Source organism: Callionymus lyra, chromosome 4 (assembly GCF_982586985.1).
Source record: "Callionymus lyra chromosome 4, fCalLyr1.hap1.1, whole genome shotgun sequence".
NCBI classification, from domain to species: domain Eukaryota; kingdom Metazoa; phylum Chordata; class Actinopteri; order Syngnathiformes; family Callionymidae; genus Callionymus; species Callionymus lyra.
The window spans coordinates 24,633,438-24,655,770 of record NC_141821.1 but is presented as its reverse complement, the minus strand read 5'-3'; the positions used below and the strand labels follow the sequence as shown (position 1 = coordinate 24,655,770).

Here is a 22,333-nt window from a genome sequence, read left to right as displayed (position 1 = left end):
TCCTCTTATATAAATGCATTCATAAGACAAAAGTCGATTGAGTTACGTGAGTGTGTCTGCGGGTGAAACATGTGCATTTTGGTTACAACATGGGAAAGGGGGAGTTGAGTGTGTGTTTATGTCAGCTGGTGAGCAAACAAGTGTCATATTCATCAGAGGTTGTTCTGTCCTCTCTGGCATCTCTAACGCACACACTCCGTCACACACAAATACACGCTCTGGATTGTCAGCTCTAATAATAGGGGGCATCAGGTTGCAGGGAGGAGCTGCGTCCGATCTGGTTCTTGTGTATGGATCTTCAGACCTTCATCATTGTTGGTCTGAATCTTAAAGGTTTTTTCTGCAAGTTCGGATTCATGCAGGACTACAAACTCTTTGACACCTCCTTCCACTCCTCTACCGAGGTGGAAGATCTGCCCTCCAGCGAGGAGCTGGAAGAGGAGGTGTACGATGACCTGATTGAGGATCAGGTTCATCAAACAGGTAGGTCTGGTATTGGAGGGTTTGACCAACTTGTGGTTTATTCTCAATCTGAACATGTCTGGTCAGCAGATACTGCTGAGGAGCAGCAGGAGATGACAGCCGCTGACTTAAAATTGGGTAGGAGGGTAGAGAGTCTGGGTCAGACGAGCTCTTACTTCAGTGTTGTTCAATAGTATGCTTTTCAATTGTATAATTGTATATCAATTATGACTGCTTTGGTTTATCTCCAGAGGGAAAGTCTCCGGCAGGCGAGAGCAGAAGTGGACTAAGCTCTGAGGAGGCAGCAAACGGGTCCAAGTTCTACACTTGGTTGATGGTTCTGGCTCTGCTGGGCCTCTGGAGCTCTGTGGCTGTGGTTTACTTTGACATTGTCGACTACGAGAGCGTCCTCGGTGAGTCACTGAAACGGACCACTCCACCCTCTCTCATTCTGTCACACACACACACACACACAAAGAATGTCTCACAATCACACACATTCGGATCAAGTCTTAAGTGTTTGATTTTGTGACTTTGCTGCAGACAGAGCTCAGGAGTTTCACAACAACCTTTCTCAAGTTTTGCAAGGTACTCTTAAATCTTAATTATCATCATCACCATAATCACAATCAGCATCTTTATTATCATCACCATCCCCCTTGTTGACATCCATTATGTAATCAGAAAGTGCTGATGTTCACCCCCTTTTTTATTTCTACGTCTTCTTTACCATAACTGTCAATTATAATTATTTGTCAGCAATCATGTGATTTCTCCCATGGTCACATGATCAGTGTGACCCGAATCTCCTTCCTTTCACATTCCGGTCTTTCGTGACGGGCCAAGATGGAAAAGAAGGGGCGAAGGCCCTGATCTCTTAAGTCATATTGTCATATTATGTCCTCAGAAGATCAACAAACATTCTTCTGTTGCAGGAAAACTCTCCAGTTATGACTCTGATGGGGACGGAGACTTCGACATGGAAGATGCAAAGATTCTCCTCGGCAAGTTTCTAATGTTGTCACACAACATTTGTTTAGAGACACACACTCCCCACAGTCCAAGACATACAAACCAGTAAACAGGAAGTGCTAGTGAGTGGTCAGCCTAAGTAGTTGATAGAAAGCAAAATTCTCGCTGGTTGTCTCAAGTTTCCTGCTGAAAATTTCTGATGACGAACGAGACAGCAGGTGACTCTGAACTGGACAGTCCTCGGTCAAAAAAACGAATTTGCCTTCCAAGTATTTGTGACGCTTCAAACCAGAAATGTCTCCTGTTTTAACTTCCTATCTTACGTTCCCTTCCTCCTCGCCACCTCAACCCCTACTCCGTTCCTTCTGCCTACTCCTCATCTCCCCTTTTCCGGCAACCCCTTCCCCTGTCATGCCTCCTAACGTCTTTTTTCTCGCCACTCTTCCTCAAATCCTCATACCCACCTTTATCTCCCCTGCTCCTCTCTTCCTGTTGTTTCTCCATTTTTCCTCTGTTATTCATACCTGCTTTCCTTTCACTTGTCCTCCATTCTCCTGCTTCTATGTTCATACCTCGTCCTGCTTCGCTCTCTCCCTGTGTTTCTCCCTTTGCTCCTCTGTGCTTGACTCTCTCCTGTTAGGACTGACCAAAGATGGTGGCAGAGTGGACGCCGACTCTCTGGAGGAAGTAGTAAACATTTTAGAAGAGGAGAGCTATGATTGGATCTCTGGCATCTTCTCCTTGATGTCTGACATGGTGACATCCTCAGATCGGGCCAGGTCTCAGCAACAGGAGGAGGAAACACAATGAGACTTGGTCTGCCGCACTGTTACAGGCTGTTTCCTCTGACGTTCTTTTTGTTTTTTGCTAAAGCTGATAGAGGTCACGATCTTTGACCCAAAGACTTCACTTCTTCCTACTCATGAACTTTGTCTGTCTATGCAGACGACAAGAAGTTGGTGTTGCCTGCAGAATCTGTGCACAGTACAGAGGGGCATAGCAAAGGTAGAGTACTGACACGTGTGGACTGAGCTAAAACAAGTCTGACTCTGACCTTGTAGACCCCAGGAAAGTCCTGAAGAAGAACCTAGGACCAGGTACTAGTCTGTGCACCCCCTTTTTTTTTTTTTAACTTGGAGGACTCTGGTTTGGTCCTATTGCAGTGTGCTGATGAAGTGTTAGCGCATGAATGACTGAAGTCTTATGCTGTACAGTAGCTCCCTGCTCACCCGTGGATGCTGTGTAATAACTGTGGTCTTGCCGTCGATAGCAGGTACTTGCTTGAGCTTCTGCTTATCAGTACACCTACAAGCCCCCCCCCCTCCCCCTTGTCTGTGGTCAGTTTACAGACTTGTCAACTGGTATTGTGTCCTTCTAACTACATGACTGCACATTTCTTCATTCCATTTAAAACACAGAACAGGCTGTTCATGGCTCTGCCCTTCGCTCAGCCTTGCGTGAGGAACTGAGGATGATCCACCAGAGTATGGAAGCTAAGAGGATTGCCCGTGCAGCCATGCTGGAGATCCAAGTGTTTCTTACTGAGGAGGAGAAATTGAGGGAGGCCGTGTGGATTGGGAGGATGAAATCTCTGGAGGAAGCTCATGAAAGACTGAAGGAGGAAAAGAGAGAGGTTGAGATAGAGAAGAAGAGGATGCAGGAGAAACAAGAACGGGAGAGGAGTGCTAAAGAAACTATGGAAAAAGACCATCTGGCTCAACATGGAGAAACAGAAAAGCATGAGAGGTATTATTTAGAAAAAGAGAAGGATATAATGGAACAAGAAAGACTAGAGGAGAGAATGGAGAAAGAAGGACTTACCAAAGAGGGGATGGAGAGTGAGACACTGGCCAAGGATAAAGAGAGGATGTATAGAGAGAAACTGGAAAAAGAAAGAATTGGGAAAGAGGGGATGGAGAAAGAAAGTCTCATGAAGGAGAAAGAGATACTTGCAGAGGAGGAAGAGAGGATGCAGAGCAGAGCGAGATTGAACGAAGAGAATGAGAGGATGGAGAGAGAAAAACTAGAAAAGGACAGGGTGGAGAGAGAGAAACTTGAGCAAAGGAGGTTGGAGAATGAGAGGGAGAAACTGGCACAGGAGAAAAAGAGGATGGAGAGGGAGAACCTGGAAAAAGAGAGGATGGAGATAGAAAGACTGGCAAAGGAGAAAGAGATGTTGGAGAGAGAAAAACTAGAAAAGGAGAGGGTGGAGAGAGAGAAACTTGAGCAAGGGAGGTTGGAGAAAGAGAGGAATGAGAGGGAGAGACTGGCAAAGGAGAAAGAGAGGATGGAGATAGAAAGATTGGAAAAGGAGAAAGAGAGGGTGGAGAGAGAAAAACTAGAAAAGGAGACGGTAGAGAGAGAGAAACTTGAGCAAGGGAGGTTGGAGAAAGAGAGAAATGAGAGGGAGAGACTGGCAAAGGAGAAAGAGAGAATGGAGAGGGAGAAACTGGAGAAAGAGAGGATGGAGAGAGAAAGACTGGTGAAGGAGAAGGTGGAGAGGGAGAGACTGGCAACAGAGAAAGAGAGGGTGGAGAGGGAGAGACTGGCGAAGGAGAATGAGAGGTTGGAGAGGGAAAGACGGGAGAATGAGAAAGTGAGGGTAGAAAGAGAGAAACTAGAAATGGAGAGGGTTGAGAGAGAGAAACTTGAGCAAGGGAGGTTGGAGAGAGAAAGGAACGAGAGGGAGAGACTGGCAAAGGAGAAAGAAAGACTGGCAAAAGAGAAAGAGAGGATGGAGAGAGAAAGACTGGTGAAGGAGAAAGAGAGGATGGAAAGAGAAAAACTAGAGAAAGATAGGATGGAGAGAGAAAGACTGGCTAAGGAGAAAGAGAGGATGCAGAGAGAAAAACTAGAGAAAGATAGGCTGGAGAGGGAAAGACTGGCTAAGGAGAAAGAGAGGATGGAGAGAGAAAAACTAGAGAAAGATAGGGTGGAGAGGGAAAGACTGGCTAAGGAGAAGGAAAGGGAAAGACTGGAGAAGGAGAAAGTGAGAATGGAGAGAGAAAGACTTGTAAAGGAGAGGTTGGAGAGAGAGAAACTTGAGCAAGGGAGGTTGGAGAGAGAGAGACTGGCAAAGGAGAAAGAGAGGATGGAGAGAGAGAAATTTGAGAAAGAGAGGATGGAGAGAGAAAGACTGTTGAAGGAGAAGGAGTGGTTGGAGAGAGAAAAAATAGAGAAAGATAGGGTGGAGAGAGAAGGACAGAAAAGGGAGAAAGAGAGGATTGAGAAAGAAAGACTGGCGAAAGAGAAAGAAAGGACAGAGAGAGAAAGACTGGTGAAGGAGAAAGAGAGGATGGAGAGAGAAAGACTGGCGAAGGAGAAAGAAAGGATGGAGAGAGAAAGACTGGCGAAGGAGAAAGAGAGGATGGAGAGAGAAAGACTGGCGAAGGAGAAAGAGAGGATGGAGAGAGAAAGACTGGCGAAGGAGAAAGAAAGGATGGAGAGAGAAAGACTGGCCAAGGAGAAAGAGAGGATGGAGAAACAGAGGGTAGAAAGACTGGGGACGGGAGGCATAAAGAAAAAAATGATTGCCAAAGATAAAGCAGTGGAGGTGCAACAGATGGAAAGACCAGAGAAAGGAGGAATGGGGAGGGATTGGACTGGTCCTGATCAGGCCAGGGCAGGGAAGTCCTTGGGAAACAAAAGCAGGTCCGGAAACGTCACTGTCAACAGCAGGAATCTTCCTGAGAGAAAGCTCAGCACAGACCAGAGAGTCCCGGCTGAGCCAAAGACCATCAGGGCCAACAAGATGGCCGCCAGAAGGAAGAGGTAGTTAACCTTTGAGACGGTTCACTGAACTCATGTCAGAAATCTGCTGGTGTTCTTGGCCCGGCAATGTTTTCGTCCCCAGTCTGGCCAGCGGGTAGGACCACTTGTCTCTTGTCCGGGCTCTTTCTTTGCCCTGAACACTGGCAGGAACGATTGAGTAACCTGGACTCTGGACCTTCTGTGAAGACGCACTGATGTTTCTTCAGTGTGAATAAAAGTCTGAAAACACCTGTGACCTTGTGAATCATTTATTCATCTTCAGACAGGCTCAGGTTCAAGACCTGCTCCGTGTACACGGTTCAATGTACCAGTTGGTGCTCTGTCAGGTTCGGGTGGATGCATGAGAACGTTCATCTGGCAACAAATGAGGCACCCAGGACCATGTAAAAAAAACAAAAAAAACCTTGTGCTCCACAGAGAACGCTGCTGTGTCACATGATGTCCATTTCTGACAATATATTTGGGGTCTCAGTGACGGGACACTCGACTGTGAAGCTGTGTTGTACTTGAACAAGTGCTACTAAAGTTCCTGCGTAAAGGAATGTGACAGTTGATGAATTTAGAAAAATGGAAGAAAGATGTGATTATCGCCATCACCTGGCTTCCTGTTTATTGGTTAATGTGTGTGTCATCATGGAAACAACCAGAAATTAAATCTTTGACAACGGTACCAGCTCCCCTCTCTTCTCCTGCCCCTCCTCTCATCTCTCTTCCTATCGACATACTTCTTTTCTTCTTCTCCTCCTTCTCACCAGAGGTCGGCACTCAGGTGTAGCTGAATAAATGTTCTATGTCACCTGTACAGGTGTAGGACGACCATCGAGGACGGAGTCGGCTGGAGGGAGGCAAGGTAGACGACGCGCGCGCTCGTGCACACACTAACACACTCACTAACCTCCTCTGTCACTTTGTAAGTCTCTCCCGATCACGTGAGTCCGTCGACCAATCAGCCGTCAGCAGGATCACAGAGCGATTCAAGCGAGTCAGGTAACAACTGCTGCTGCTCAGTACTTCACGAACAAGTATGTTTCCATTTTCTTATCAAAAGTTGCACCGTGTGTGTGAGTGTGTGTTGTAGCTGCTGCTGAACAGCCCACTCTGGCAGAAGAAGACTTTGTTCCTGGTGAGTAGACTGTTGTAAAGGGATCTACTTCCTGCCTGAAGCGTGTGTACAGGAAGTAGATCTCTCATCATGTGTTTTGTTCCAGCAACTGACAGTGGCAGTGGCAGTGATGGTAGGTGTCGCTTAGTTCGGACTCTCCCAGCCCTGCTGCTGACTCACGGTGTCTTTACTTTCAGAATCAGAGCCCATAGACACATCTGGAGGTGAGACATGAGCGGGTCTCATATGTGATGTAGGAACATCATTAACTGTCAGCTGTTCTTCCTCAGTTATGGTGGCAGATTCATCGCCACAAGAGAGCGCCGGTGAGTCAGTGAACAACAAAGCTGTGCCAACAATAACAACAACTAATTGTGATCTTGCAGCAGTGTCGAGTCAGTACCAGACCAGCTCCAAACTCACAGAGGAAGCCGGTTGGTTTTTTAAAAATACTCACCAGAGCGCCATCATCAGGCTAATAAATTATGTTGTCTTCTGTTAGGGTCTCCAGAACCAGAGCCTAACATCGAAAGTGGAAGCCTGAGTCCAGGTGAGCGTGTAGTCAACGTCCATCCCAACCAGAACCACTTACGGGTCTGATGTGTCGCTTTGTAACCCCAGAGCAGCAAAGTGAGCAGGAATTGAAGGTCAAAGGTGAAGTCATGAGTCCATGATTATCTGATTTTCTGATAGTTCAATTATTTCTTATTAGTTTTGTTGGTTCTGTTCAGCAGCCAAGAAGAAAAAGCCCAAGATGTTCAACAAGTTGGATAAGAACATCAAAGCAGAGATCGAAGCTGCTGACAAACTCAGGAAAAAAGTACATACGTGGCCCCCTGGAGACTTGACCCGACTTTGATCTTTGTGTATGTTCTCGTCAGGGACACGTCCAGGAAGCTCTACGGGAGTTTGAAGCTCTTGTACAGAAGCATCCTCAGAGCCCTCGAGCTCGCTTCGGCCGTGCACAGGTACGACCAGAACCAGCTTGTGCCTGGAGGAGTCGCTAATGTCCCACTGTGTGTGTGTGTGTGTGTGTGTGTGTGTGTGTGTGTGTGTGTGTGTGTGTGTGTGTGTGTGTGTGTGTGTGTGTGTGTGTGTGTGTGTGTGTGTGTGTGTGTGTGTGTGTGTGTGTGTGTGTGTGTGTGTGTGTGTGTGTGTGTGTGTGTGTGTGTGTGTGTGTGTGTGTGTGTGTGTGTCCAGTCAGAGGACGACTTGGCCGAGCGTCTCCGCAGCAACGACTTCCTCTTGCGAGCCATCACCAGCTACAGAGAAGCGGCCGAGCTGCCTGACGCGACCTCTGACCTCCTCCTGGCAGCGCTGAAGCGGCGGGCGGAGCGCCAGCAGTTTTTGGGTAACAACCAGGTTGCGGACCTTGTCACATGTTTATTCCGTTTAGTCTCCATGGTTGCCACGTCTATTTGAGGGTCTGAGGTCTGGACACCAGCGCACCGGGGGCCTCCTTAAGAGAGCTCAGTGGTCATAGAGACCAGCTGTACCACTCGCGCGTGACTGTGTGCGTGCGTGTGTGTTCAGGTCGGATGCGGGGTTCTCTGGCGACTCTGGAACGACTCACCCAGATCTTTCCCGAGGACGTGAGTCTGAAGAACGACCTGGGAGTCGCGCTGCTGCTCCTGGGAGACAACAAGAGAGCCAAGAGGGTCTACGAAGAGGTGTGTGTCCGCGCTGCACGTGTCTGTGTGCGTCGATTTGAAAACTCACTATTCTCTTGTGGTTGGACCGTCAGGTTCTGGCTGCTTCCCCCGATGATGGCTTTGCCAAAGTTCACTACGGATTCATCCTGAAGTCTGAGAACAAGATCTCAGAGAGTATTCCCTACCTAAGGGTACACACTTGCATACATTAGGGGGGGGGGGACACGAGGGGGCAGAATTTAATTCATTTTTATTTAATTCGTTAGGTGAACAATATGCAGATGTCTATAAAATAATCACATTTAATTAACTTGGTTGACTATTAGCAGCTTTAAAATTCAAATTATGTTAATGGTTAAACTTAATTATTAATCCCTCTGGAGACATACTGTACATATATGTTCGTGTGTCTCTCCAGGACGGCCTGGAAACGGGGCACCCCGGCACCGACGACGGTCGGTTCTACTTCCACCTGGGTGACGCCCTGCAGAGAATGGGTGACGCCAGCGTGAGTGTTGACTTGTTCATCCCTGTCTCTCTTGTGTGGGAGCTTTTGTTCTGAGCCGTGCACGTGTGCAGGCGTACGACTGGTACGAGCGCGGACACCAGCGGGGTCACTTCGCGTCGGTGTGGCAACGCTCGCTCTACAACGTCGACGGCCTGAAGGCGCAACCCTGGTGGTCGCCCCAAGAGACCGGCTACACCGAGCTGGTCAAGGTAAGCATGCGTGTGCGTGAGTGTCGTGGATCTGAGCGCTTCCGGGTCTGTTCAGGCGCTGGAGAGGAACTGGAGGATGATCCGGGACGAAGCTCTGGCCTTGATGGACCAAAAAACTGGACAGTTTGTACCAGAGGAGGAGAACTTGCGGGAGCGGGGAGAGTGGGGGCAGTACACTCTGTGGCAGCAAGGTGGGACTAGAGAGCTGCAGCCCCCTGTGTCTTGCCCTTGCTCATTCTGTGTGTGTGTGTGTGTTTAGGCAGGAAAGTTGGTAACATGTGTCAGAATGTTCCAAAGACGTGTGCACTGATGGAGAAGTATCCAGAAAGTAGCGGCTGTAAGCGAGGACAGGTAAACACACTCGAGCATGCACACACACTGGGTCTCATTCATCAACAGCGAGTAAATCCCCGCTCAGATTTGCACATCAAAGAAAAGAAAAAACTAATCCAATCCTTGAACCAGGCTCTCAGGTCAGCTGTGCTTGTCTATCTCCCCCCATCTTGAATTAAAGCCCTGACATTAGCGATTGTTCAAAGACATCAGACTTATTTAAGTCAATTAATAAATTTTGTGCTGCTCACGCTTCATGATTGAGACCCACCATGTGTGCACCACAAACCTCATCTGCCTCACTCACGTGTGTGTGTGTGTGTGTGTGTGTGTGTGTGTGTGTGTGTGTGTGTGTGTGTGTGTGTGTGTGTGTGTGTGTGTGTGTGTGTGTGTGTGTGTGTGTGTGTGTGTGTGTGTGTGTGTGTGTGTGTGTGTGTGTGTGTGTGTGTGTGTGTGTGTGTGTGTGTGTGTGTGTGTGTGTAGGTCAAGTTCTCCGTCATGCAGCCCGGCACTCACGTCTGGCCGCATACTGGACCCACTAATTGTAGACTCAGGATGCACTTGGGACTGGTGATCCCAGAGACGGGGACCAGGATGCGCTGCACCAACCAGACAAGGTGCGACTTCCTTAGAGGGCTCATCGTTTTATTCCACACTCTCCTCTGCTGCTCCTCCTCTTCCTCCTTGCACTGCTCCTCTTCCTCATAGCACTGCTCCTCTTCGCACTCTCCTCTTCCTCTTCTTCACACTCTGTTCCTCTTCTTCACACTCTGTTCCTCCTCACATTCTGCTCCTCTTCTTCCTCCTCACACTGTTCCTCCTCACTTTCTGCTCCTCCTCACACTCACTCCCCCCCCCACTTTCTCCTCAAACGCTGATCCTCCTCTTCTTAACACTCTGTTCCTCCTCACGCTGTGCTCCTCCTCCTCACACTCTGTTCCTCTTCTTCACCCTCTGTTCCTCCTCATATTCTGCTCCTCCTCTTCCTCCTCACACTCTGTTCCTCCTCACTTTCTGCTCCTCCCCCTCACACTCTGCTCCCCCTCTTTCTCCTCAAACTCTGATCCTGCTCAAACTCTGCTCCTCCTCTTTCTCCTCACACTCTGCTCCAATCCTTCTCACACTCTGCTCCTCTTCAGGACTTGGGAGGAAGGGAAGGTTCTGATCTTCGACGACTCCTTTGAGCACGAGGTTTGGCAGGAGGCCACTTCGCTCCGTCTGATCTTCATTGTGGACGTGTGGCACCCTGAGCTGTCGCCTCAGCAGCGTCAGACTCTCAGCGCCATCTAGAGAGCCCGGCCGGTAACCACTTAGAAGGAGGTGAACTACTGAGGAAACCTGCATCACTTGAGCCGACCGAAGTTGATTGTGGGAGCTGAGCACGGATGAAGGAGCGACTGTCTCTTAAAGCGGACCCGCGCACGTCGCTGTCGCCTCTTTAAGACTTATTTGTTTATTCTGATCAGATGTTTTCTATTTTTAATACAAAGTCGAAACAAAGATTGTCTCTTGTTGTTTTTAATATTGTTTTTGATGGTTAAAGTGCTTTGTGACCCTGGTCTAGAGGTGTCTTTACAAATAACCTTTACTAACTTATTCTTTTTGTTTTGTTTTGCAAAATATTTACGAATACTGATGTATTTGTAAAGACCAAAATACAATTTACATATATAAACTGCACATGTGCAAACTATTGACCCTGTGTGGATCACACTCGGACATATTTCTCAAATTCCAAATCGGTCTCTTACTTTGAAAAGATTCCACTTCCTTCACGTCGCTCAGACATTGCTGTTGTGCCAGTCGTCCCGACCACACGAGCTCAAAGTTCGCATTTCTCTTTATCCTTAGACATCTTGACAGTTGACACTTCTCGAGGATTATACTTGTATGTCAGTTGAGGCACCGGGAAGTATATCAGTATTGTCAGCTTTGGTTATTAACGTGATTTTGTCAGCTTTAACGACATTAGCTTCTTTGCTAGCGACATTAGCTCTGCCAAGAAAACCTTCTCTGACGCCATCATGGATCAATCTGGGATCACCGCTCAAACTGCGAAGGTAAGTGACCAGATGATATCAGGGTCTCTTTGACTTACTAACTACTGGACCAGGAAAGGTTCCTCGTCGTCTGTTTCAATGAAATGAGACAAGCTGTCAGTCTTGTGTGAGCGAGTTGCCCTTTAATCTATATTATCAATACAAGTGACTCAAAGTTCTACGACACCGATCGATTGTCGTATTGATCGAAGATGAAAATGTTGAAAACATCAGGTATTATGATCGTGTGATGTGTCTGAGGTAGTTATGTGGGCGTTATGACGACACATGATGAAACCCAGGTCCACATAGATAAGTTTAATGTAGTTCTTGAGCGCCTCTAGTTGGCGATCAGATGAACTGCAATGGAAAAGGAAAGTCAGATGTTGATTCTAAGTTGGGTTTAGTCGGATAAATAACCATGGTTGTTGCTGTCTTATAGAGTCCATGGAGTTCTGTGTGCCCGGCAGAACCCACGGGCTCTCTGGCGGATGTCATGAGTGAACAACTGGCCCGACAGCTGGAAGAGGAGAACATCCACTCCGAGTACGTACACCTATAACCGGACTCGTGTTCGTTTTCTTGACCAGTTCATATCCTTGTCCTCAGCTCTCTGGACCCCCCGGGGCCTGAGGATCTCCAGCTGGATGAGACCGGCACCGAAACCAGCAGCGACCTGATGCTGGCCCAGATGCTGCAGCTCCAGTTCGACCGGGAGTTTGACAGTCAGCTGCGCAGAGAGGAAAAGAAGTTCAACGGCGACAGTAAAGGTAACAGAAGTGAGGCCGACAATCGGTGCAAAAAACTAACGCGTGTTTCAGTGTCTATCTCCTTCGAGAACCACCGCAAGGTCCATCCGTACGAGGATAGCGAGAGCTCAGAGGAGGAGGTGGACTGGCAGGACACCAGGCACGACCCCTATAAAGCCGGTAAGTCACAGCCACAGTTCTGCACGCACATGCTTAGCCTCAAGGTCCGATGTGTCCCTCAGACAAACCTCAGACGACTCCCCGAAGAGGCTTCAGTGGTAAAGGGAAGAACATCACCACCAAGCACGACGAGGAGAGATGCGGACGCAAGAACACCGCTCGCATGGACAATGTGAGTCCGTTAAAGAAATGCACTCCTTCTCAGAGGCCTCGGGTCAAACTGTGTCTTTCTTTCAGTTTGCTCCAGGGGTCCATGTGGGCGACGGTCTGGGAATGGACCTGAAGCTCTCCAACCAGGTGTTCAATTCCTTGAAACAGCATTGCAACTCTGAACAGAAACGCAGCGCCAGACTGCATGAGAAGAAGGAACACTCCACTGCCGTGCGTACTCTTACTCATCTACACATACACAAACTCGCACACATTCATACACACACTTGGTCTCATTAATGAAGCGTGAGCAGAACACGTGTGTAAAACATGAAGAGCAGAAAACCTACAGGATTTTATTTTTTTTGGGCCTTTATTTGCCCCCATTTTCATGTCAAATAGTTAATGTTTCACATGGTATATGTTCCATGTTCTACAGGGGCAGGATTAACAGACCACAGTGAAGTTAGTTTGATATTTACTATACTCTCCAGAACCAGCGTTTTTGTCTGATACATGTCTGAAATGAGATTACAGTTCACGGCCGGTCATACTTCCAAAGATCCTCTTTAGCTACAGCGGTTTGTCTGTTTAGGGATCAGATTGGATCGTCACAATCACATCGTCACAACTAAGAAGAAAATACAATGTTTTTCTGAACGACACTCCACCCAAAATGATTCGGTTTTCGGCCTCGATTCAGTTTGTTTCTCTTTATTTCTCTTTATTTCTCTCTGTCAGACGGGTAGACAGGATCATCTTTACCTCCTATAGGATGTGATATGATTATGATCAGATCTGAGTGTTCAGCCTACTTTAAGAATCTGGAGTAGATTTTTCATAGCAGAACACACACACAGACTTGTACACGGTCACACACACTCACTAATTCAGTTATATTGTAGGAACAAGCCGTGGACTCTCGCACTCGTCTGCTGATGTACAAGATGGTGAACTCTGGAGTTCTTGACAACATCAACGGTTGCATCAGCACCGGTAAAGAGTCGGTGGTGTTTCATGCTGACGGAGGCAGGTGAGTGAGGAAGGTGAGCTGAGAGCATTGTGGAATGTGCTGACTACCGTTGTCTTGTCAGCCTGGATGAGCAGCCCATGCCGGCCGAGGTGGTCCTGAAGGTGTTCAAGACCACGCTGAATGAGTTCAAGAACCGGGACCGCTACATCAAGGACGACTATCGCTTCAAAGATCGTTTCAGCAAACTCAACCCTCGCAAGATCATTCGCCTCTGGGCTGAGAAGGAGATGCACAACTTGAGCAGGATGAAGAAGGCGGGGATCCCGTGTCCTGAGGTGGTCCTGCTGAGAAAACACATCCTGGTCATGTCCTTCATCGGCAAAGACCACATCCCTGCACCCAAACTCAAAGATGCTGCGTTGGATCCGGATGACATGAAGACTGCATTCCTGCAGGTTTTACATGTGAGTCAAGACTGTCCACTCTGCCGCTGCTGGACCCCTGGTCCTGCCCCACTCATCCATGTCTGTATATGTGTGTGCCTCAGATCATGCAGAAGCTCTATCAGGAGTGTAACCTGGTTCACGCTGACCTCAGCGAATACAACATGCTGTGGCACGAAGGAAAGGTAGGACCTAAAGTTACTCCTGACCGCTGCCTCTGAACTGACCCTCGTGCGTCTGCAGGTGTGGTTGATCGACGTCGGTCAGTCTGTGGAGCCCACTCATCCTCATGGTCTGGAGTTCCTCTTCAGAGACTGTAGGAACGTTTCCACGGTAAGCGATGTTGTCATGAACACAACTTCTAAGGAACGATAGACATAAGGGTGTGTGTGTGTGCAGTTCTTCCAGAAAAGAGGTGTGGCTGAAGCGCTGAGCATCTACGATCTCTTCAACGCTGTAACTGGACTCAACATTCCTGCCCAGTCTGAGGAGGAGGAGAGCGAGTTCCTGGCTGAGGTGACTATCGCACACCCACTCATTAATGTCATCACGACCCCCCCACTAACACTTCTCCGGCAGATTGTGGCACTGGAGAAGAGGAACGAGGACCATGTGCAGAAACGAGGGAAGAAAACATTCCCAGTGTCTCTGGAGGACGATGGTCCACCTCTACAGCCTGATTCCGACGACTAATCCAAGCAGCTCTTCTCAAAAGTAGAGAGCTACTTGTACTCCCTCACAACCGCCTCCTGAAGTCGGGAGCGCCCCCTCTGGCTGTAGGGATGATCCATGGTGATTGGCGGGTCCGAAGATTCCTGTTCTCATTGGCTGATGCTTTGATTGATTTCAGTTGTTTATTGTGACAGTGTGACCTCTAAAGGGCTGATGAACGTGGGAACAATGAAACGTCTGAAAATGTCTGCAGGGAGCAATAAACAAAGCTTTGTGTGATTGTTCATATTTAACTCGTGTCGCCACGTGACCGCGTCTGTCCCATGACAGTCGATCACATGACGAGCAGTTCAATAACATCCGGGATCCCGTTTTCAAAATAAAAATTAGGTGTCGACCTATCGACCTTGTAATCGTTCGTTATTTTTTTTTCTCCTCAGCATATGTAGTCCACACGAAACAACTTTTCACCATTCACCATGTTGTTATGTTTCCCGATCAAACAGAATTGAAGAAGATATTTCCGGAGTCTTACTTCGAAAGTTTAGACCGGAAAGCTAACGTAGGTTAAGCTACTCAGTGCGAGTTACTGGCAGCTGTCAAAATATTTTCCAACATGAGTGAAGAACATTATCTGGAACTCTGTGAAAACCCGGTCCAGTTCGAACACGCTTCTGGCGTTAACAATGTTTTCTTCGACGAGGCGAACAAGCAGGTGAGCTAGCAAGCTAGTTAGCAGAGGCTAGGCAGCACCTTCCTTGTTTATCTTTTCAATCCTCCGTTTTATCACCTGTTTAAGCTTGAATATATTTATTGACACTAAATGTATTTACAATATCATTAAATCTAAAGGCAAAACGTATTGTTCTGCCTGGGAAAAGGGTAGACAATAATTTAAAGTGATCACTGTGTTATCCCATAACGTTTATAGAATAAAGAAATAACATTTAAGAAGAAAACTAGCTGGAGTATTGACACTGTCCTTCACACAGAAGGTATCCATGTGAGGTCCAGCAGGAATAGGAGGAGACCCTAGGTACTACCCAGTAATAGATGGAGGGTGTAGAATGCATCCACCTAGGGTCAGAGTTGACTGAAGTTACAAGTGACACCTACAGCTGTTCTGGGGCCACATGGGTATTAGGAGTTACCAGCTTTGTTCCTGCTCTCAGGTGTTTGCCGTGCGTTCTGGTGGAGCGACGGGTGTCGTGGTCAAGGGTCCAGATGACAAGAGCTCGATGGCCTTCAGGTACAAAGCACACACTTGAAGTCAGCAAACAGATGTGTGTGTTAAATGACTGGAAATGCTGGTTTCTTCTGCAGGATGGACGACAAAGGAGAAGTCAAGTGCATCAAGTTCTCCATCGGGAACAAGATTTTGGCGGTTCAGCGGACATCCAAGTCTGTGGTGAGCTCATCACACCGAGGTACCACACTTGTGTGAAGTAAAAAAGTTTTCAGCCTTTTCTCCTCTGCAGGACTTCATCAACTTCATCCCAGAATTCCCTCACACAGAGTTCTCCCAGGAATGTAAGGTGAGTTTCACTTGAGCCTTCAGCTTCACACCTGGCTTTCCTGGTATTCGTGTGGGTCCCCATGCGTGTAAATGTGGTCACAATACTACGATTTTGGTATTTGATTACAATGCCTATGAATGACTGTAGTTATTTGATTATAATGGGAATAATGCCCACCATGTTGTGATTGGTCAAGCATTGAGGTCTGTCACCAAGCGTCATCAAACCCAGTATTCTCCACCTCCAGAGGACTCTTTGTATTAACAAAACGGAGCATTACAGCTGGCTTTAGTGAAGAACATTATTACATCATAATGGAATATTTAACTGTCAATATAAATGTAAAGTTTTTAACTGCCAATTTTCATGTAGTTTATCTCCATCTCTCATTTCAACGATGGTATAAAATGCATCACCTACCAGTAGAGTCACCGTGATCCTGTCATTTTGCTCGTTTATAAGCTGCGTTATTGTGGCTTTCTTCTTCTGCTTGACTCCCCATGCATATTTTCCGCCTGTCAGTTCCACCAAAAGCAACACAAATGTATACAAGTATATGCACTTCTGTGTGTCATTAGTATTGAATTGTTACTAATGCTTTGGTTCTTGTAACAACTCATGTGTAAATATGTGTGTATTACAGATGAAGAATGCCAGTGTTCTTGGGTTTTGTTGGACCAACTGGAATGAGATCGTCTTCATCACTGATCAGGGGGTGGAGTTCTACCAGGTGGGCTAATGTGTCAGGGACGTTAGTGCAATTCCTGTCCCTGGTGCGATGCCCTTGAGCCAAGCACGTGCTATGTGTCCAGGTTTTCCCTGACAAGCGCAGCCTGAAGCTGTTGAAGAATCACAACATCAATGTCAACTGGTACCAATACTGTCCTGAGACCTCGGTCATCCTGCTGTCCACCACCGTGCAGGGGAATGTCCTACAGCCTTTCATGTTCAGGGTACTGCACACACACACACACACACAAACACACATTTACAGACAACAAGCACTGACGGCAAGCATGAACTCTGCTCTCTCTTTAGAGCGGCAGTATGTCCAAAATGAACAAGTTTGAGATTGAGCTTCCTGTTGTGCCCAAACCTGCCAAGCTCAGTCTGTCTGAGCGGGACGTTGCCATGGCTACCATGTAAGACCACCTCACACTCAACCACCCACTGAGAGTAGAGCAAAATGTGATTGACAGATGACCTGCTTTGTGTCTGTAGCTACGGTCAAATGTTTGTAATGAACCTCAAACATCAGTCCAGATCTACCCAGAGTCCTGGAGCCGAGGTCGTCCTTTATCACCTGCCCAGGTACGCACATGCACACTCTCAAACACACACACACATACAACTACTAAAAAAAAAAAACTCCATGTGTGAATATCTCTGTAGGGAGGGTGCATGTAAGAAGAGTCACGTGTTGAAGTTGAACACAACAGGGAAGTTTGCACTCAACATCGCCGACAACCTGGTGGTGGTTCATCACCAGAGCTCCCAGGTATGTACGCGTGTGCCAGAGGTACTCTCGGTTTGTGAGTATGTGTCATTTTCTGTGTGACAGACATCACTCATCTTCGACATCAAGCTGAAGGAGCCAGACTCGGTCTTGAACATTCACCAGCCAGTTCTGCCTGCTCGCTCCATCCACCCGTACCGGATGCCTCTTTCAGGTCCTGCTGTGGTCACATCTCAACCACCGCTGCCCTGCCAGCTCTGTATCCTCCTGAAGAACTTAAGAACAAGTACTCAAGTAAACGGTTACATTCTCGTTGTTTTTGCACCTGTGGCCACTAGGTGGCCTATCAGACATTTTAGAAATTGACACATTTGTGTGATAGCAGAAGGTTATCATGATGTCAAATCCACTCGTCTTTTCACCTGCAGTGTGAAGCTCAGTGATGTTGTGGTCTAGACCTGATCTTCAGCTCTCTTCGGACACATTTAAAGAGTCATCATCTTCTGCTTCTGGTCATTATTAGACTCCTCAGAACTAAACCACTCGTGTGTTGGCCTCACTCTGCCATTAAATATGAATCGAAGCACGTGTTCTTATCCTTGACCGTTGTGGAGACTCGTCATCCTGGAGTGTCTTCCAGCCGGACATCATCATCAGTGCCAGTGAAGGTAACTGTCTCTTTCTAAACTGCTGTGTGTAACTCCGTATGTAGCATCAAATCGTAATGTTGTTCAATATTCCCATGATGGTACTTGCAATGAATAACAAAATATGTACATGTTCTCATCCTTCTCATTTTTTTTAGTGTAATGCTTTTCGACAATGAAAAAATAGATGTTGTCTAGGCTTTTATTAAATAAGAATATCAGCAAAGGGATGTTGTTTAATGCCACCTTAGTGACACATGACAGGACCCTCCCATTGAAGTCCAGCTAACATTTGAAACTTATTTCTAAATTTCATAATGTAGAGTTCGACAGTATTGTATGTATGTATTGAGTTCAAAAATTAACCTGATTGTGTTTTTAATTTTATATATTCAAATCTTTAAATTCACATTATACCATGAACTTTTAAGTGCGACCTAGTGCTCTATTGTGTAACACGCTGTGACTCTGCTGTAGGTTACTTGTGGTACCTGCAGGTCAAGCTATCTCCCACCGTTCAGCTCCTGAAGGATAAAGGAAAGTTGATGGACTTTTTGTTACGACGACAAGACTGCAAGATGGTGATCCTGTCGGTCTGCTCCCAGAGTATGTGTGTGTGTGCGAGTTATTGTGTGTGTCATGGCCGTCGTCCAGTAATTGGCTAACCTTCCTTCAGTTTTGGACGGGTCAGAGAGAGGTAGTCTCCCTGTGGTGGCAACTGTCTTCGACAAACTGAACCAAGTGTACAAGGACTACCTGGAGGCGGAGCAGGTGTATACACTGGTGAGTGACGTCATCAAACAAACAAACAAACAAACATAAATGGGACTAATAAAGGAAATCGGAATCAAAATCTAAAATGTTGTGCAACTGTTCGTCCGCTCACCAGTGTGTGTCTGTGTTGCAGGCGATGGAGTCTGGTCCAGCTCGCAGTGGCGCCACCATGAAGCGTCCGGTGAGAACGCAAGCGGTCATCGATCAGTCAGACATGTACACGCATGTGCTGTCGTCCTTCACTGAAAAGAAGGTGAGAAACACACAGTCTTGTAATATTATTAAGTCATTGACAGACGTGTGTGTGTGCAGGATGTTTCCCACAAGTTCATCATTGCAGTCTTGATGGAGTACATTCGCTCTCTGAACCAGTTCCAAATCACAGTCCAGGTGAAGATCAATGTCTGGTCTACATTCTGATCTGGACTCTAAATTGTGTGTGTGTGTGTTTGTGTGTGTGTGTGTATTTAGCACTACCTGTATGAGCTTGTGATCAAGACTCTGGTCCATCACAGTCTCTTCTACATGCTCCACCAGTTCCTCCAGTACCACGTCCTGAGTGACTCTAAACCTCTGGTGAGTCTTCAGTCCTAGTCTGACTTGCATTGACTAACTCTGATCCCTCACTCCACATCTGCTGGTCAGGCCTGCCTGCTGCTGTCACTGGAGACCACCTACCCCCCGGCTCACCAGCTGTCCCTGGACATGCTGAAGGTGACACGCTCTCACACACGTATGAAAGTTAGACATTGACTTCTCACAATTAGAAAAAAAGAGGATGGACATGAAACTTTCTTGTACTGTCCTGTGATGCTCTCTCCGTGGAGATCCCTCCCTGTACACACTTGTTTGAGAGGATGTAGCAGCTATTTAAAGATGTGTAGTGCGTTTGTTATGTAGGACAAATTCACAGAAGTAAGAATGTTTACAGAAATTACATTGTTCATTTCAAACATGTTGGTGTGTTAATTTTTCATTGTAACGTTCTAATGTGCAAACCCCAGCATTACCACTAAGAGCCGCCATAGAGTCAACAGCAGTACAATCGCTTTAGAGTCTGCTGGGAAGCAACAACGTTGGGGATTATATATATATATATATATATATATATATATATATATACACACCATCCCTTAGGCTCGAGTTTCTTTATCGAGTTCTAAATTACGGGCATCCACTCTACAACAATTGTTCAACGGTTTAGATCATCGACCTTTAACCATCAACCTCCTCTTTCTAGCTTTTTTAACAGAGTATCCTAACTTTTCATAATTATCCACCACTTGTATCCATGTGTGAGGCTGTGAAACCCAATTTAAAATGTCAGAAGGTATTTTGCTACATTCACAGATTTTCGCGGCAGTGTACAGTAAATACGAAAGGTGACGATGATTTGCAATAGTTTCACTATATGGTTTACTTTTCAAAGGATTTTTTATGAAAATCCCATCAAAACTTTCCGAACAATTCCCTCCATCTTCTGGAGCTAGTGGACTACCAATATTTCCGGGATAAATTGATCTTCGATAGATTGATGCCAATTGGACTGTTTTGTTTATGCAAACTGATGAATATTTTGGAAACTTTTTTTTTGTGTGCTGTATATAGAAAGCTGGTTATCTAATGAAATTCCTCAATATTGTTTGTATGCGTTTCCCATTGTTTGCCATTTTAAATATTGCTGCTTCCCTGTCTCTCGCAATTCATCACGCCTCCTGGCGAACATTTTGAGTTCTTTGACCACTCGTGTCTGGTTGACCAATTCGACACCCTTTTCTCCATTTCTGACGATGTTAGTTGGAGTTCCTCATATTTGATGTTATTCCTCTTTTTTATGAAAGATGTTCTTGAAGTCAACCTTCCTGAAATATTAGCTGTTTTTTAATAAGACTTTATTTTATTGTTTTAAATCCTTGACAGTCGGTGAAAGTAATGTTAAGTTTCCAAAATGTTTGTTCCTGGTGTTGTAGTTGTTTGAGTTTCAACGAAGCATTCCTGATTTCTGTAAACATTATTTAATAGGAAAAAGTTCAATCTGGCATATACGGCTAATTAGTGATTAAAATCTTTTTTTGACTAGATCTGTTCAGACTCCATTCCTGTCAGTGTCACTAGGAAATGTTTTACTAAGTTTGTTGAGCCCATTGCATATCAAAATGTAAAAAACTCACAATCATAAGATGTTGGTTTGTAAAACTTCTGTGTGTATTTTTCCAGCGGTTGTCGACGGCTAACGACGAGATTGTGGAGGTTCTACTGTCAAAGCAGCAGGTTCTGAGCGCGCTCAGATTCATCCGCAGCGTTGGTGAGTTGAGTCCCAAATGATGCTGTTGAGCACTCAAAGGCCTGAGCCCTGACACCTTGACTACTTAATTGATGTCACCTTGTGATTGAGTATGTGAGGACTAAGAACACACAGATTGGAAAATAATTAAAAAATGTATTAAATGCAAATATGCGTATACATTGTTCTAAAATGGAAAAACAAAACGTATAAACATAAATGGCAATGGTAGATATAAAGGAGATATAAGGCCTGAAAGCAAAAAACAATGAATCTTTTATTGACTTGTTGACGACTGGTTTGTTTGTTTGTATGGGAATTATTTCAGCTAAAGTCAACATCAATGCATATTTACGGAGCGCTTGCCTTGCGCGCCTGCTGGTGTTAGAGGGTTCAGGTGCTCCAGCCTTCAGGTTGATGCACACGGATAAGCTGAGAGTTGTGGCTGCTGTTCTCACAGGAGGCCACGACAACCTGTCGGCCCGGAAGTTTCTGGATGCTGCAAAACAGACTGGAGACACCATGTTGTTCTACACCGTGTTCAGAAGCTTCCAGCAGAGGAACCAGCGACTAAGAGGAAGTCCAGCTTTTAACCCGGGTAATCCTAATAGACAAATAAATAATCCTGTGATATTATAATTGTGTATGATATTCACTCACAACTTTGTTTGTATGTGTGCAGGAGAACACTGTGAGGAACATGTCGGTCACTTCCAGCAGTTGTTTGGTGAACAGGCCTTGATGAAACCTGCTACTGCCTGAGTCGGGTCTGGAACCGGACCTGGAGCCTGAATCAAAGAAGCCAGTTTGTGGTCTGAGGACTGCAGTAGAACGATGCCTGGTTGTCTCTTCAACAGTCAGGGTGACATCTTTGACCGATGAAAGAAATAACAGTCAGCAAACAGGAAGTGAAATTGCTAACCTGTTGGTCGTTGGGTCACAGCGACCAGCCGGTCAGAGTGGACTGTTTCAAAAAAAAAAAAAAGTCATAACGTTTATTTTCTCTGTTGAATCTTACAGCAAGTCTGTTGTCATCCGGTGTGGGAACATCACATGTTGACTGACGGTGTCTGAGATGACTCATCAAGACTCAATAAACATGTTTAAAGTCCCCATTTATTTGTTGTGTTGATCTTATATACAGTATACACACCTGTGCCCAGACACACACTCGCAGTCAAAAACACATTCTAATACATACGCTGTCGACCTGGATTTATTTAGTTCTGAGAGAATGTTCAGAATGTATCACCACTAGATGTATATGAAACTATTTCCTACATATAAAGTCAACTGCAGGATTTTCTCGCATGATTATTTCAGGAAAAGCCGAGAGTGTGAAGTCACATCGAAGTTCTTGACATTCAACAACAACAAAAAAAACAGACGTTCATCTCTCTTCGACGGTTGTTTGTTAAATATAATGAATGTTCATAGAGA

General features: G+C 46.1%; 3 protein-coding genes across 9 annotated transcripts; all 3 read left to right on the top strand.

The window, feature by feature from the left end:
- The first annotated feature begins 322 nt into the window (after positions 1-322).
- On the top strand, positions 323-10,499 carry unm_hu7910 (un-named hu7910). 7 transcript variants are annotated; one of them, XM_087789325.1, is made up of 25 exons: positions 323-483; positions 553-600; positions 714-875; positions 1,006-1,050; positions 1,398-1,466; positions 6,011-6,055; positions 6,121-6,192; positions 6,284-6,328; positions 6,414-6,440; positions 6,505-6,531; positions 6,598-6,633; positions 6,697-6,741; positions 6,810-6,857; positions 6,929-6,961; positions 7,042-7,127; positions 7,189-7,275; positions 7,508-7,658; positions 7,841-7,977; positions 8,052-8,150; positions 8,378-8,467; positions 8,539-8,676; positions 8,732-8,867; positions 8,936-9,027; positions 9,493-9,626; positions 10,149-10,499. In XM_087789325.1, exons 1-25 carry the CDS (start codon positions 357-359, stop codon positions 10,297-10,299), a joined length of 2,130 nt encoding a protein of 709 aa, XP_087645451.1. In that variant the 5' UTR covers positions 323-356; the 3' UTR covers positions 10,300-10,499. The 7 variants fall into 7 exon arrangements, with proteins under 7 accessions (XP_087645451.1, XP_087645449.1, XP_087645448.1 ...); XM_087789323.1 differs by having other exon boundaries at positions 7,039-7,127; XM_087789322.1 differs by having other exon boundaries at positions 6,694-6,741.
- Positions 10,500-10,790: 291 nt separating this feature from the next.
- riok3 (RIO kinase 3 (yeast)) lies at positions 10,791-14,617 on the top strand. Its single transcript, XM_087789318.1, has 12 exons — positions 10,791-11,069; positions 11,491-11,594; positions 11,658-11,818; positions 11,870-11,977; positions 12,040-12,149; positions 12,215-12,358; positions 13,033-13,160; positions 13,222-13,564; positions 13,648-13,728; positions 13,787-13,876; positions 13,943-14,059; positions 14,123-14,617. Exons 1-12 carry the CDS (start codon positions 11,034-11,036, stop codon positions 14,234-14,236), a joined length of 1,536 nt encoding a protein of 511 aa, XP_087645444.1. The 5' UTR covers positions 10,791-11,033; the 3' UTR covers positions 14,237-14,617.
- Positions 14,618-14,670: 53 nt separating this feature from the next.
- On the top strand, positions 14,671-22,008 carry rmc1 (regulator of MON1-CCZ1). The gene is made up of 20 exons (XM_087789317.1): positions 14,671-14,930; positions 15,388-15,464; positions 15,539-15,623; positions 15,694-15,750; positions 16,376-16,462; positions 16,545-16,685; positions 16,771-16,874; positions 16,954-17,043; positions 17,125-17,230; positions 17,294-17,447; positions 17,803-17,856; positions 18,313-18,441; positions 18,512-18,618; positions 18,743-18,862; positions 18,922-18,999; positions 19,081-19,185; positions 19,255-19,323; positions 20,827-20,914; positions 21,354-21,491; positions 21,576-22,008. Exons 1-20 carry the CDS (start codon positions 14,832-14,834, stop codon positions 21,653-21,655), a joined length of 1,968 nt encoding a protein of 655 aa, XP_087645443.1. The 5' UTR covers positions 14,671-14,831; the 3' UTR covers positions 21,656-22,008.
- Positions 22,009-22,333: the final 325 nt, after the last annotated feature.

What these genes read in the sequence shown, in the direction of transcription:
- unm_hu7910 (XM_087789319.1), top strand. Translation starts at nt 357, where the DNA reads ATGCAGGACTACAAACTCTTTGACACCTCCTTCCACTCCTCTACCGAG. An exon ending in AGATGCAAAGATTCTCCTCG is followed by an intron (nt 1,467 to 2,379) that starts GCAAGTTTCTAA and finishes CTGTCTATGCAG; the next exon opens with ACGACAAGAAGTTGGTGTTG. An exon ending in GAAGAAGAACCTAGGACCAG is followed by an intron (nt 2,532 to 2,852) that starts GTACTAGTCTGT and finishes TTTAAAACACAG; the next exon opens with AACAGGCTGTTCATGGCTCT.
- riok3 (XM_087789318.1), top strand. Translation starts at nt 11,034, where the DNA reads ATGGATCAATCTGGGATCACCGCTCAAACTGCGAAG. An exon ending in GAGGAGAACATCCACTCCGA is followed by an intron (nt 11,595 to 11,657) that starts GTACGTACACCT and finishes CCTTGTCCTCAG; the next exon opens with CTCTCTGGACCCCCCGGGGC. An exon ending in GCACGACCCCTATAAAGCCG is followed by an intron (nt 11,978 to 12,039) that starts GTAAGTCACAGC and finishes TGTGTCCCTCAG; the next exon opens with ACAAACCTCAGACGACTCCC.
- rmc1 (XM_087789317.1), top strand. Translation starts at nt 14,832, where the DNA reads ATGAGTGAAGAACATTATCTGGAACTCTGTGAAAACCCGGTCCAGTTC. An exon ending in TTCATCACCAGAGCTCCCAG is followed by an intron (nt 17,231 to 17,293) that starts GTATGTACGCGT and finishes TCTGTGTGACAG; the next exon opens with ACATCACTCATCTTCGACAT. An exon ending in TGTCCCTGGACATGCTGAAG is followed by an intron (nt 19,324 to 20,826) that starts GTGACACGCTCT and finishes GTATTTTTCCAG; the next exon opens with CGGTTGTCGACGGCTAACGA.